Consider the following 13,025-nt stretch of genomic DNA (forward strand, 5'->3'; position numbering starts at 1 on the left):
TACCTACATAGCCTTCGAGACGACATGAAGCCTACAGTGGCAAGGAAGCAGCCGCGGAAACATGAAGGTAAATTCTGCCATCTACTGCTTTGAAATGCAATACGAGGATGGTATAACCTGCGTACAAGTATGAGATCATTACATTAGCCTACAGCTATAAAACCCCAGAGCTATAAAATTACCTGTCTGGTGCTTGAATCAAACAACAGTGTTTTGAAAAAGTGTGCGTTTCTGTTACTGTTGGTTTTAGAGATGTGAGGTTCAGGTACCCAGGTGCGTGTTTATGTTAGTAAATCCTGAAACGAATTAGTTTGTAATTTGTTAAAAGAAAAAAAGCTGGATATTTCAAGATCGCATTTGAATTTGAAATACAGCAGGCTGACATAACAGTCACGCTATTAATTTTGTGACATATAGGTTTGCCTAATTTCCGATCAAACTTGAACGCAGCATCGGCATCAAAACAAAAGACGCACGATTCATCGGCGCAGTGCATCACGTGTTACAAAAGCACCAATGAGCTAACGCCGGCTCTGTACCCGGAAAAGGGATTTTCCTGACAGGTCCGTTGTGATTTTTTTGACAGTGGTTTTTGTAGCTTTGATCTTTGCGGATGTTTTCTGAATTCATATATCACTTACCAGCGGCCTTTTAGCACTCTATGTCTGTCATTGAAGGCTACCGTTAGACCCATTTTCTGGTCAGTATTCAGTCATTATCCGGACATATGCTCTGTTTAGGCTCAGGCTGTATTAGCTGAGAATCTCTGGCGCTGTGACTCATTCTTGAGTGAATGCATGCAGTGTTTGCAGTCTTGGGTAGTTACTGGAGAGCATCCCGCTCTTGTGTATCTGGGAACATCGTGTCCCCACATCTATTGCTAAACTTAGCTGAAATTGAGCTACTTACTAAAACTGCGCAGTTTGTGAGTGTACCTGACACTTACTCTAATGTTCAGGCACTTAACAGTTTTTATTTTGTGCTGCTGTACATTTACTGTGCAGGGGCAACTTACTGGTACAAAATATGATAATAACGTTTAATTATTGATAATGAAGGTGTCAGGCCGTGGGGTATCGCTGCTCTTATTTGAAGTAAAGCTATGGTATTTAGAAGTTAATTCCCCTCACCCGTGCTTGTTTCCTAACAGCTTCACCCAGTCATTCCATGGCCGATCAGCATGAGTCCATCGATCTCGGTGGTCCTACAGTGGACTCGTCAGCAGCTGCAGGGCACAGCTGGTTCCCCAGTCCTCCACCACCCATCTATTCCTGTACCCTGACCCCTGAACTGGTGGCCAAGGCACGCGAGGAGCTCCAAGAGAAGCCAGAATGGCGTCTACGGGATGTCCAAGCACTGAGGGACATGATACTTAAGGTAGGGCAGAACAATGATGCAGGGAAGGGTAACTTACAAAGCAGAGGGCAAAAATTTGAAAGCTTTCAAGTAACATTTGACTGTACCTTTGCGAAGAATTTGAGAAGTGTTAGTAAGGAAATACAGGAAGGAATTTTCAGTATGAAATTTAAGTGTATTCATATATGCCAAAAATAGCCTACATGTGATCGGAAAAATAATCAGTTCTTTTATTAGGCACTTTTCAGGGCATGTTTGCAGCACTGGGGCCTAAATTTCACCTACAATCTATTGGTGTTAATGTTTTCTACACAGGAAAGTGATCCGTTTTACCTCCTCACTTTGAAATAGATCCTTTAGCACTAAAATAGTGAATTTAAATCTCATTCATTACTTTTGGTACATCTGCAGTGTGTGGTTTATGCAAAATCTCAAGGCATCCCAGTGTGCCTCAGCTCGCCATTTGAGAACCACTGTGATAAAACATAATATGGTACTCAAAAAAAGAAATGCAAGTTTTATATTGTGAAGTAGTTTTTAGTTCCAGTTGTTTGGTTTTAGTCAGTGGCGAGATTGGTAATTTGTTAATTTGTTTAACACAAATGAGCTCACTTGTACAACCGAGAATTGGTTCAGTTTGCTGTATTCTCTTGCCAGTGGAATCAGGGCACAATAAAACAGTGTATGCACAGCATTGTTATCAGTGGCACCATGCCACGACTGACTGACGTTGACTGGGGCCAGGCTTTTGGCATTCTGGATCCTGTTGCTGCAGCTTTGCGTGTCCATGAGAGCATCTGATCTTATTGTTCTTGGTGAAATTCTGACCAGACTGAGGTACCGAGTTGAGGTGCTCTAACCTGAACTTGTATTACTCCTGCAGCAGCGCCCTGCGGCTGTTTCAGCAGGACAGTGTCTGCTTGACATACGGCCTGACACTGTCAGAGTAGAACAGGCCTTTCTGGAACAGAAGCAAACCCAGACACTTCATTTGCCAGCTTGCCTCCTATTGAACTTGCCTGGGGCACACTGGGTCATTGTGTTCATCAGAGCCAGTAACCAGTTCACAGCTCCAGGCCACATTCCTGCAGGAATAGAGAGCAATTCCTCAGCAACAGATCCTGACTCTTATCCGGTCCATTTGGAGATGGATAGCTGCCTGTGTTGCATCCAGAGGAGGTTATATCTCCCATAAAATAGCCTGTATATACATATATTATGGTCTTGGTCTATAAACTCTCCTTAAAACACAAACTTCCATTTGTTTTTAGGATAGTATATTAACTTTTAATACCCTAAAAATATAAGGTTGATGTAATATTGTATTATTTGTGTTTTTGAACTTGGGAACACCTGCCATAGCCATTACAATGGTACTTTGAGAACTTTGGCAAGTGTTTCTGTTTTTCTCTGAGGACAGATTTTGTCAGTGCTGTCCCAAATATATCACAAAGCTTTAGACGTTCAGAGTTCAGATTTAAGGTTGTTCTTGAAGGTGGATGTGGGGGTCTGATTCCACGTTATGTCCCGTTTCACATCCTTTATTTTTTTTAATGTATTTGTAACTCTCCTACATGACATTTAGGAAAAAATACAGTGTGTGATTGCACTGTTCAATATTCCAATGACACTATGACCTGTGACAAATGAGTATGGATTTTAGCTCAGGTCCCATGTTTTTCTGCTATAGTGTTTTGATAGCATTAAAAAGCAGTGAATAAAGGTATTATTGAACAAGGCCAAATTTCAATTGTTTGTCAATTAAAATAATTTTACTTATTTGTTGCATTTCAGCAGCACTGCGGTCCATGTGAATTGTCTTTGTTTGTCTTGCAGACATTTTTTGACAGTGGTTGGAGTCTTAGTCTTATAGAAATATGATCTGTAGTTTTGTTATTTCCAGCAATGAGGTGGTCCACCTCTGAATTCTTTCTTTCCTCTTCAGCCTATAGCACAGTAGACTTAACTTAAAGTCCACACATTCCCACTGAAGGCTCAACGTAAATTTATTATAAAATGTGTAATGGACGTAAATCATTTTAAAAATAAGGTTTTGGTTTTTTCCCCTAAAACGGTGGTACATGTTCTTTATTAGTGAAGGAAAAGTCTCAAAGGTTTGGTCCTTTGAACAAAGAAGGTTCACTAAAAATAAACTGAAGTGCCCATGTTATCAGAATAAAGGATCATTTCACTTGGTCCAGCAAGTGCAATGATCCTTTTACTTGTGGCTAAATGGTGAATTTCTAATAGTTTAGAGTTTAGTAATAGCATTGACACCTGGCAATAGGACAGATTTGTTTTGGGTTATTATAAGGTGTTATTTTCAAGCAGTTTGACCTTACATTGATACAATTATTCTGACAACTTTTTAAAAGATTATTTTAACCAGATTCTTTTGTAATGATTTATTAGTTCCACTTATGCCAGCTGGGGATTGGTCCGATAGGTACGGTACGGGGTGAGCCCTCCCTTAGAGACAGGCTGAAAAGGAGCTAGTTGAGGTGGTTTGGACATCTGACCAGGATGCCTCCCAGGTGCCTCTAAGTGGGGTTTTCCAGTCATGTCCGTCTGGGAGAACACCCCAGGGTAGACCCAGGAGATGCTGGAGAGATTATCTCTTGGCTGGCTTTGGAAACACCTCTGTGCTCCCCTGGAAAAGTTAGAGGAGGTGGACAGGGAGGAGTAGTACTGGGCATCTCTGCTTAGACTGCTGCCAGTGAAACCCAGGCCTGGAGAAGTAGTAAAGAATGGACAGATAGATGCTAACCAAGCTTAATTTAGCCATTTTTCTCAGTGTTTTATTTTGTTTAGTCATAAGCCGTATTTTGTTTATTCTAGTTGTTGCCATTCATGACCTTCCCTCTTTTCTTTTTTTTTTTTCTCAATTTACTTTTTTTTTTTCCTCTTGGCTCTGCAGGAACAGCCCAATCTCAGGACACGACTTGATGATGCCTTCCTGCTGCGCTTCCTGCGGGCCAGGAAGTTCGACTATGACCGTGCCCTGCAGCTGCTCCTCAATTACCATGCAGGACGTAAGGCTTGGCCAGAGGTGTTCCAGGACCTGAAGCCATCCACAGTGAAACACGTCCTCGACCTGGGCTTTCTCACAGTGCTGCCACGGCCGGACCCCAACGGAAGATACATCCTCTGTCTGCGCCCAGGTTGGTGTCGGCTTCATCGTCACTGGAAAATTCACACAATACTCGATTTATCTGACGCATTATTCTGTCAAACTCACACACTTAAATATTATTGTGAATGAGTAATACTGACAATTTATCAAGGAAAAGCGTTCGCTCACAATGCACGATTACTCACTTCTAACTGTTTTACAGGAAAATGGAAACCAAATGATTACCCATTTGTTGACAATGTTAGAGCGATTTATTTGACTCTGGAGAAACTGATTCAGCCGGAGGAAACGCAGGTGAACGGCATTGTTATTTTAGCAGACTACACCGGAGTGGGCATGTCACAAGCATCCAATCCAGGCCCGTTCCTCGCCAAAAAAGTTGTGAGCATCCTCCAGGTATGACATCAAAAATCTAATGTGAGCAATAATGAGTATTATTTGATAAAGCCATTATCTGATGATGATATTCTTATGTCGAAGGGAATTAACTCTGCTAGTTTCACCCTGAGATGGTTACTTAATGAATCACTACCTCAAAATGATTCTTATTTCTGATGATATTGCAGTAAAAAATGGAATTAGTGCAAAACTTGTCAGTCACAGCAGCTCCTGAACGCTGCCTGTGGTGTTTTGTCGTGACTGCAGAGTGTCTGATATTTACATAAGTACACAAAGCATGTGTGAATCATTTGACAAGGCCCAGCTGTGACTGTTTTCTCTTCTAATTCACAGGATGGGTTTCCGATCAGAATCAAGGCCGTTAACATAATTAATGAGCCGCGGATTTTCAAAGGGATCTTTGCTATAATTAAGCCGTTTCTCAAGGAGAAGATGGCAGAGAGGGTAACTATTCTTGTATTCTTGTACTGTCTCTGACTCTTTTGTTTGGAACAAAGGCCCGCTTTGAATCGTGCCCCTCATTTTATTCTGTAGCCTGTGTTTCAAACTGATAGTCTTTTTCATCTGTGAAACTGAAAAGCTAAGCACGTTTCCTTTTCAGAGAAATAAACCAAAATGGTCAAACAGAACAACAATTTTTCAAAATGGTATGGTAAGCCTTGTGTTGTGTTCATTAAAACGCATAGTAACACATCTGTAATTAACACTGGGGTCAACAAAAACAAGCTGTAAATGCAACAGTGGCATATTATCTTTTTTTTATGTTAATATATAAGCAAAAACAACAAAAAATCAGCAGGTACAGTCAAAATAAATAGATACTAGTTTGCAATAATTTGGATATAGTAAATGCACCTCTGTGTTCAAATTTGAGTCTGTGCATGGCATTTAGTGGTCAGATTATTTTATTTTTCATTTTTGCTCGCAAAAGTGGCTTCTTGGCATACAAAGGGTGGTCAGCAACACTTATTACATTTACACATGGCCAGCCCCCATTCCAAGTCTTCTCCTTGGGCATGTGCAGACAGCTTGCAGTGTGAGTGCCATTTTTAGTTTGCTCAGTGGACGCCCTTTTTTGACCACTTTCACTGTCACTGGTGAGTCTGAAAGTCTCCTTCTAGGACCATGCTGTTCTCAAACAAAATATCCTCAGTTTCCAAGCTTAAAAGCAGAATGTCAAGTGAGAAATGAGACCAGGAGCGTTCTCGTCATTTTTATTTCAACAGTGACTGGGTTGTGTGATGTCCTGAGGCGTGTGAGGGCGAACATCCAATGGAATCGACCTATACCATTGTGCGTGCCAGCACGTTATCCGGTGCCAACATAGAGCACATTAAAAACACAGGAGTTATTTTGGCCTGAACCAAACAATCTTCTCTCACCACCTGTCCTGCTTGCCAGATTTGGCTCACTGAAGCTTCATACACTTCCAGAAAATGAGAGTGAAGTTAACACTGCAGGAGGCTCAGCGTGCATTGCAGATGCAGAAGTACAAAGGGACAGAAGTAGACTTCCTCTGAGGGATCTAAAAAAAATTTAAAAAGCTGGGCTGAAAACAAACGAACAGAGGTGCACGAGAAGGTGTTCTTGAATGTGAGGTTGATTTTAATTCCTGAACCTTTTTCATAAAACATCTCAAGTATGAAAATGGCAAAGGTGAAGCTTTGTAGGAAGGTGAAAGTTGAAGCTGATAAATCTAAAATTACATTCATCACATCAAATATTAAAGCTGCAGGTGAGGTCGCTGACATGTCTTTGTCTTCTTCTTACACAGTACATCCTCCACGGTTCAGATCTGCGCTCTCTGCACCGAAACATCCCACGATCGGTCCTACCAGAGGAATACGGCGGCACCGCGGGCCAGCTGGACATGAGTGCGTGGTCAAGACTGCTGCTGGACTGCGAGGAGGAATTTGTAGTGGAGTTCTGCCAGCCGGATCCACTAGAGGGCGTGGTGCTTCCAGAGTCCATGCTCTTTGAAGGAGAACAGGCCAGCGGGCATGATGACGACACCTTCAGGGGGCTGCGCTCTCAGCTTTACTACTGTTACTGATGTTCGCTGTAGTCGCAGAGCTCCCATCACTGAGAGGACATTTTCTGTTTCATTTAAGAAACATATGTGTAGACTTTTACAGGGCAAGTTGCCAATATTATACATGATTTATTTTACTAAGTAAGCAGCACTTAGGTGGTATAGTCTACTGTTGTTCACATGTAGCCCAGCATTCAATCATTCATCTAAGGCAGCTCCAGGTACTGGTTAAGATGCTTTTTTTTTCATACATTGATGCATGTTCAGCCAATATTGATGACCTCTAAGAACTGATTATCGGTGGGGTTTATAATATTGGTTCACAACAGATTTTGCTTGCCATCCATCCATCTTTTTATGCTTATGCGGGGCCGGGTCGCAGGGGCAGCAGCTTAAGCAGAGAAGCCCAGACCTTCCTCTCCCCAGCCACATCCTCCAGCTTGTCCATGGGAACACCAAGGCGTTCCCAGGCCAGCCAAGAGATATAATCTCTCCAGCGTGTCCTTCGTCTGCCCCATGGCCTCCTCCCGGTAGGACATGCCCAGAACACCTCACCCAGGAGGCATCCTTGTCAGATGCCCGAACCACCTCAGCTGGCTCCTTTCGATGTGGAGGAGCAGTGGCTCTACTCTGAGCCCCTCCCGGATGGCTGAACTTCTCACCCTATCTCTAAGGGAGATGCCAGCCACCCTTCGTGGAAGCCCATTTCTGCCACTTGTATCTGTGATCTTGTTCTTTTGGTCACTACCCACAGCTCGTGACCATAGGTGAGGGTAGGGACGTAGATCAACCGGTAAATTGGGAGCTTTGCTTTTACACTCAGCTCTCTCTTCAGCACAACAGACCGGTACAGCGTCTGCATCACTGCAGCTGCAGCACCAATCCATCTGTCGATCTCCCGCTCCCTTCTCCCGTCACTCGTGAACAAACCCCCAAGATACATAATCTCCTCCACTTGGGGCAAGAACTCGTCCCTGACCTGGAGTTCGGCACTCCATCCTTTTCTGGCTGAGGACCATTGCCTCAGATTTGGAGCTGCTGATTCTCATTCTCATCCACCACTTCACACTCGGCTGCGAATCGTTCCAGTGCGAGCTGGAGGCCATCACCCGTTGAAGCCAAAAGAACCACATCATCTGCAAAAAGCAGAGATGATATTCTAAAACCACCCAGGTGAAAGCCCTCCGCCACTTGGCTATGCCTAGAAATTCTGTCCATAAAAATTATGAATAGAATCGGTGACAAAGGGCAGCCCTGGCGGAGCCCATCACCCACTGGGAACGACTTATTGCCGGCTAGGCGAACCAAGCTCTTGCAACGGTTGTATAAGGATCAGTGTTGCTTGCCATTTCTCTAAAATCCTATTTCAAGATCGGGGACCAAATCCACAGTCCTCCTTTTGTGTTTAGCTAGGGTGGTGCAGTGGTTAGCACTGTTTCACATTGGCAAAAGAATCTCCAGGTTCAAACCTTGTTTAATATTAAGGGGTTTAATATTCTCCCTGTGCATGTATTGCCAAAGTCAGTTGGCGCAATCTCCGACCCTCTCTGCAACCCTGCAACTCCTGTGAATTTGAAATGTAGTATAGAAAGTGGTTGGATTGATACATTTAGTTGACAATTATAGTTTGTCTTCTAATGTTTCTCTCTTTAATTCACATTCCACATGGAGATATCCTCACATATGAACTTAAAACCTTCAGGAGTCTTAGGCTGGGATGCTTTCTACAGTATTGAAATGGTTTGCTTCAAGTTTGTTCGCAGTACTAGAAATACTCCTGAAATACTATTTGATTTCAGCGAGCGTGCTGCCAGGTTAGAGCGTGCAGGCGGCAGCACACATGATGCCCACTCACAATTTTATCTGCATTATTCACACATTGCTGCAATCTGACATCACTTTTTGTACCAGGGAACTGGCAGTTTAAAGACCAGCCAGTTTGCTATTAGCGTGCATCACACACAGTCTTAAGTCCCAGAAAAGCCCCACGCTGCAATGCATGTTTGAAAATGGCTTTTTTGATATTGGACCTTCACTGTTGAGTAGCACAGAAACGCTGCCTGGGGAGGAAAACGCTGTAACTCTTGAAGTCATCCTCTTATTTGGATGATTGAGCAATGAAGGCTCGTAGCCTTTCTGCATCATATGAAGACTGTGGATTTTGTCCTCAATCTTTGATAGCAGGCTCCCTACAGCAAGGGAAAAACTGCTTTCAGTGTACACATTTTTACCAGTTTAACAGCATTTGAAGACAGATGGGGATATTTAATATTTTTGGCTGAGAAATAATTCTACAAATGCTTCTTCAACTCACATTTCCTAAACTTTGTTTAGCGTCCTTATACTCGGTGTTATATTGGCAATTAGTGCTCAGTCCGCATGGTTGCATTGCCCCACGATTCATAAGGTTTCTGCGTGTGCTACCATCTAGTACATTGCCTTAAATGATGTTGGATTTGGTTGACAATTTTGTGTGCACCAAAACTCATATTTGTTCTCATCAGGACTCGTCTTACATAAGAGTGGCTATACTTCATCGCTGTAAAGGACAAGAGAAAGGACAATGTCATAGATTTACCCGAAAAAGATTTAGCCAAATATGTAACTCATAGAGTATTTCAGAGCCTTTGTTTAGCTGATGGTTAAGTTTCCTGGCTTGAATCTTCTAAGAGGATTATCTTTTAAGTTCAGATAATCTGCCTTATGTTTTATTTTTTTTAAACCCGTTTGCCTGTGTTTCATCACACAGTCTTAACACAGGGCCGTTCCCGATCGCAGGGGTCACATGGGGAAATCTAGAACATTGAGGCCTGGCTTTACAGACCTCCAGTTTGCCAAATTGTACACCAGGCCATGTACAGAAATGTGCAATAATGTTGCATCTGTTTTCTTGCGGTAAAGCTAACTTGCTTTTGTTCAGTCTTTTGTATTTTTATTTTAAGCATGTCTGACTATAAGCTGTGTTGTGTTGCAGGATATTTGTTGTTGTGAAGATAGTAAAGGAAAAGCCAAACAGAGAACATGCTATTTGTGTCTTGTTTGTTATGTGGATGCTGTTGTTGGCATGCTGCAGGCTCTAGGGAAGTTGCGGGTATTTTCACAACATAATTGCATCTGTCTTGAGCTGAGTTTCCCATATTGGATTCATGGGTCTCCAAAGACGCCACAAAAGCAGCGCTGGGAGAAGCATTCTGATCTTTTGCTTCGGTGCACTAATTTTAGGACAGTGAAGTACTCCATTGCTTGTAATCAGAAAAGAACATACAAAGTACTCATTTTTCTTCTCAGATTGCCATTACATTTACATTTATATTTTTGGAAAACTCTTAACTCTTAACGTTTTGAGAAGCATTTTGAAGTTTCCATTCGTCTAAGTACATTTTTATCAAGTTGTCACATGATTTCTGCCAGACTGCTGGTCTTTCAGTCTAATCTGTCATTCAGGTGAGTGCTAGAGTACCTGTATCTGTCCAGTGTTTCGACCTCCACGGCCATGATGTTGATGGGCATAGTCCCAGTTTTTTTCCTTTGGAAGTCAGCCAACATCTCTTGACATTCAGATGGAGGAGGTGATTTCATCCGGACCACTCAACAAAGTTCCTTACAAGATTCCTGTGCTCTGATTTCCGCCCACCCTCAATACACCCAACCAATGCAGTGTTGTCAGAGTTATCTACCTGTTTCAGCATGCTCCACTTCCACAAGGCTGGTAAGCAAACTGAAGAGGATCGACACTGCATTGGTATCAGCTCAAAGTTGAAAATATTCAAAGTACAGTATTGTAATTTGGGTAAAGTTTACTATTAATTTTCTCTGAAACCTTACAGTTCATTGGGCTGTGAGCTGGAGGGGAAAGAGTGAGGGTAACCCAGAGTAAGAATCCAGTGAAATATTTGCGTCACCTCTTAAAGTTTGTTATAACATTAATAATATAGACAATATCAAAAATAGTAGTCAGAATATATATATATATATATATATTTTTTTTTTTAAGTTATTATTATATACTTAAGTGTAGTGTAAGAACCATCAATTAATACATATATATATTTCTAATATTTCAAAAATCGAAGTGGATTGATTAGTAAAATAGTGACAAATGCCAGGATACAGAAGACTCTCGTGTTTCTAAGCCAGTCGGCACCCGTACCGTAATATGCGTAAGAACGGTGCAACAACATTGTAGGTGCGGCTGGGGGTGCGGCTAGCTTGACTATGACTTCGCATGTGAGGGCTCACTGAATTACTGCAGAGACAGCTGAAGGATATTGACGACAGGCGGAGCAAAATGTTGTAGTCCAGCAGGGTTTATGTACACAGCACTGTTGCAAGAGTAATACTTCTAGAAACATACCACATCAATGAGTGGAAACTTACATCAAAGCACACTTGCACACTGTTTTTCAAACCAAAAAGGTTGAAATGTCAACCATATGGGCAGCAGCCGGGTCTAGATGGTCAGCAGTGAGTGAACTTTCAAAATAAAATACATATTACACATTTAAAATGGTACCTCAGAATTAAATGCTACTTGTTCCTTACAGCAGCAAATGTAGTGCTATGAGTACATTTTTTTGGACATCCTGTTTAGCGACAGTAGAGCAACACTGAGGATGAAGATGGCATTTAAATATGCATTAGGCTACTGTACCATAACTGGTTCTTAATTTTTATTAGGTTAGTCTGGGATTTATAGATTTAGTTTATAGAATATATATGTATTTTAGACAATAATGAAGTATATCTTTCAGTAAAGATTAAAATAACTTGTGGCTTGTGAGCCTGCTCGTTTGCTGCTGTACCTCTGCCATCTGGAACGAGAACACAGAACTCATTAATTTCTTCTCTCTTCTCTCTTTCATAAGATTTTAACTTTATTTTAACTCTGCACAACCCACACTGTTATTGTTGCTCTGCTGTTTCCATGACGCTGGTTTAGTGAGTGAGACAGTTAAAGGGGCACTGCTCTGATTTTACATATCATGCTCAGTTTAGTCATTGAGAGATGTGAAAGCAGTTGGAGCTTTCAAAAGTTACAAAAAATATTTGAATGTATTGTTTTTTTTATTGATTGTTGCGGATGGAGCTTGAGTCTCTTTCTGTTTTTAGGTTATTAAACTGCAGAGAAGTGTTGACTAAAAACAAAACTGAGAATCTGGCAAGTTTGACAACACTTTAGTGCTGAAGATATATCCACACCCCACTGGTTAGAAAAAATATTTTAGTTTTGCACACCTTAAATTTATTTTTAGTTAATTCCAAAAGCTAAAATACTATTTTCTATAGCTTATCACTTGTGCTTTTATTGAATCCATTACACCGGACCCATGACTAGGTTGTAATGCACCATAGTAATATATTTTTCTGTTATAGTTTTGCATTAAAATAAGTATAAACAATGTCATACATAATTTCTGACTACCTGGACAGGACAACAAGCAATACTTGAGAAATGAGTGGAGATTCAGTTTTGATGGCCGAGCAAGAGCTATTTTTAAATATCCAAATGATTAGGAGCGACTGTAAGAATACTAATTTTTCTTGAATGCCACTTTAGGTTATTAATTTTAAACAAATTATAAAGAATTAATGAGGAAATTGCAAAAATTTTGATCAGTTGGTCGAAAAACCAAAAAGAATAGTAAGGGCTGGGACCACACCTGCATCCTATTTTTCATTTATTTGCTTGGGTATGTGGCTCAGATGCAAAGGTTATATTAATACGCTGCAGCTGCATCATGGGGGAAGATGAAATTCAGTAATTTAACCGTTTGAGCCATTATGAAGGTGCAGTACTAAACTGGCCTGCAGAGTCATTTTAATTTTCTCGAACACCCAAAGTAGTGCCCGTTTATTAGGTGCTTAAACGAAAACACATGCAATGCAGTGCACCGCTACCGCATACTACATCACCCAAAACGATCAGATAAAAAAAAAAAAAAATCAGCTGTCTCAACACCAAAAGCTGAAGCCGGGAATGTTTGTATGTCTACATGCACAATAAACTCTAGACAGTTTGCATCACTGATAATCCTTCCACGCAGTATTTACTTTAAGAAATAGCATGAAAAACATCTGGGGCTTTCCTAAATCTCATCCCATGAG

The 13,025-nt window shown here is 41.3% G+C and overlaps 1 protein-coding gene across 2 annotated transcripts; it reads left to right on the top strand.

The window, feature by feature from the left end:
* The first annotated feature begins 496 nt into the window (after window positions 1-496).
* On the top strand, window positions 497-9,937 carry ttpal (tocopherol (alpha) transfer protein-like). Of its 2 annotated transcripts, none has more exons than XM_063464874.1 (6): window positions 497-563; window positions 1,151-1,377; window positions 4,274-4,517; window positions 4,692-4,885; window positions 5,222-5,332; window positions 6,663-9,937. In XM_063464874.1, exons 2-6 carry the CDS (start codon window positions 1,168-1,170, stop codon window positions 6,939-6,941), a joined length of 1,038 nt encoding a protein of 345 aa, XP_063320944.1. In that variant the 5' UTR covers window positions 497-563; window positions 1,151-1,167; the 3' UTR covers window positions 6,942-9,937. The 2 variants fall into 2 exon arrangements, with proteins under 2 accessions (XP_063320944.1, XP_063320943.1); XM_063464873.1 differs by lacking the exon at window positions 497-563 and adding an exon at window positions 570-700.
* The last annotated feature ends 3,088 nt before the right edge of the window (window positions 9,938-13,025 follow it).

The sequence above is a fragment of the Pelmatolapia mariae genome, linkage group LG20, assembly GCF_036321145.2.
Source record: "Pelmatolapia mariae isolate MD_Pm_ZW linkage group LG20, Pm_UMD_F_2, whole genome shotgun sequence".
NCBI classification, from domain to species: Eukaryota; Metazoa; Chordata; class Actinopteri; order Cichliformes; family Cichlidae; genus Pelmatolapia; species Pelmatolapia mariae.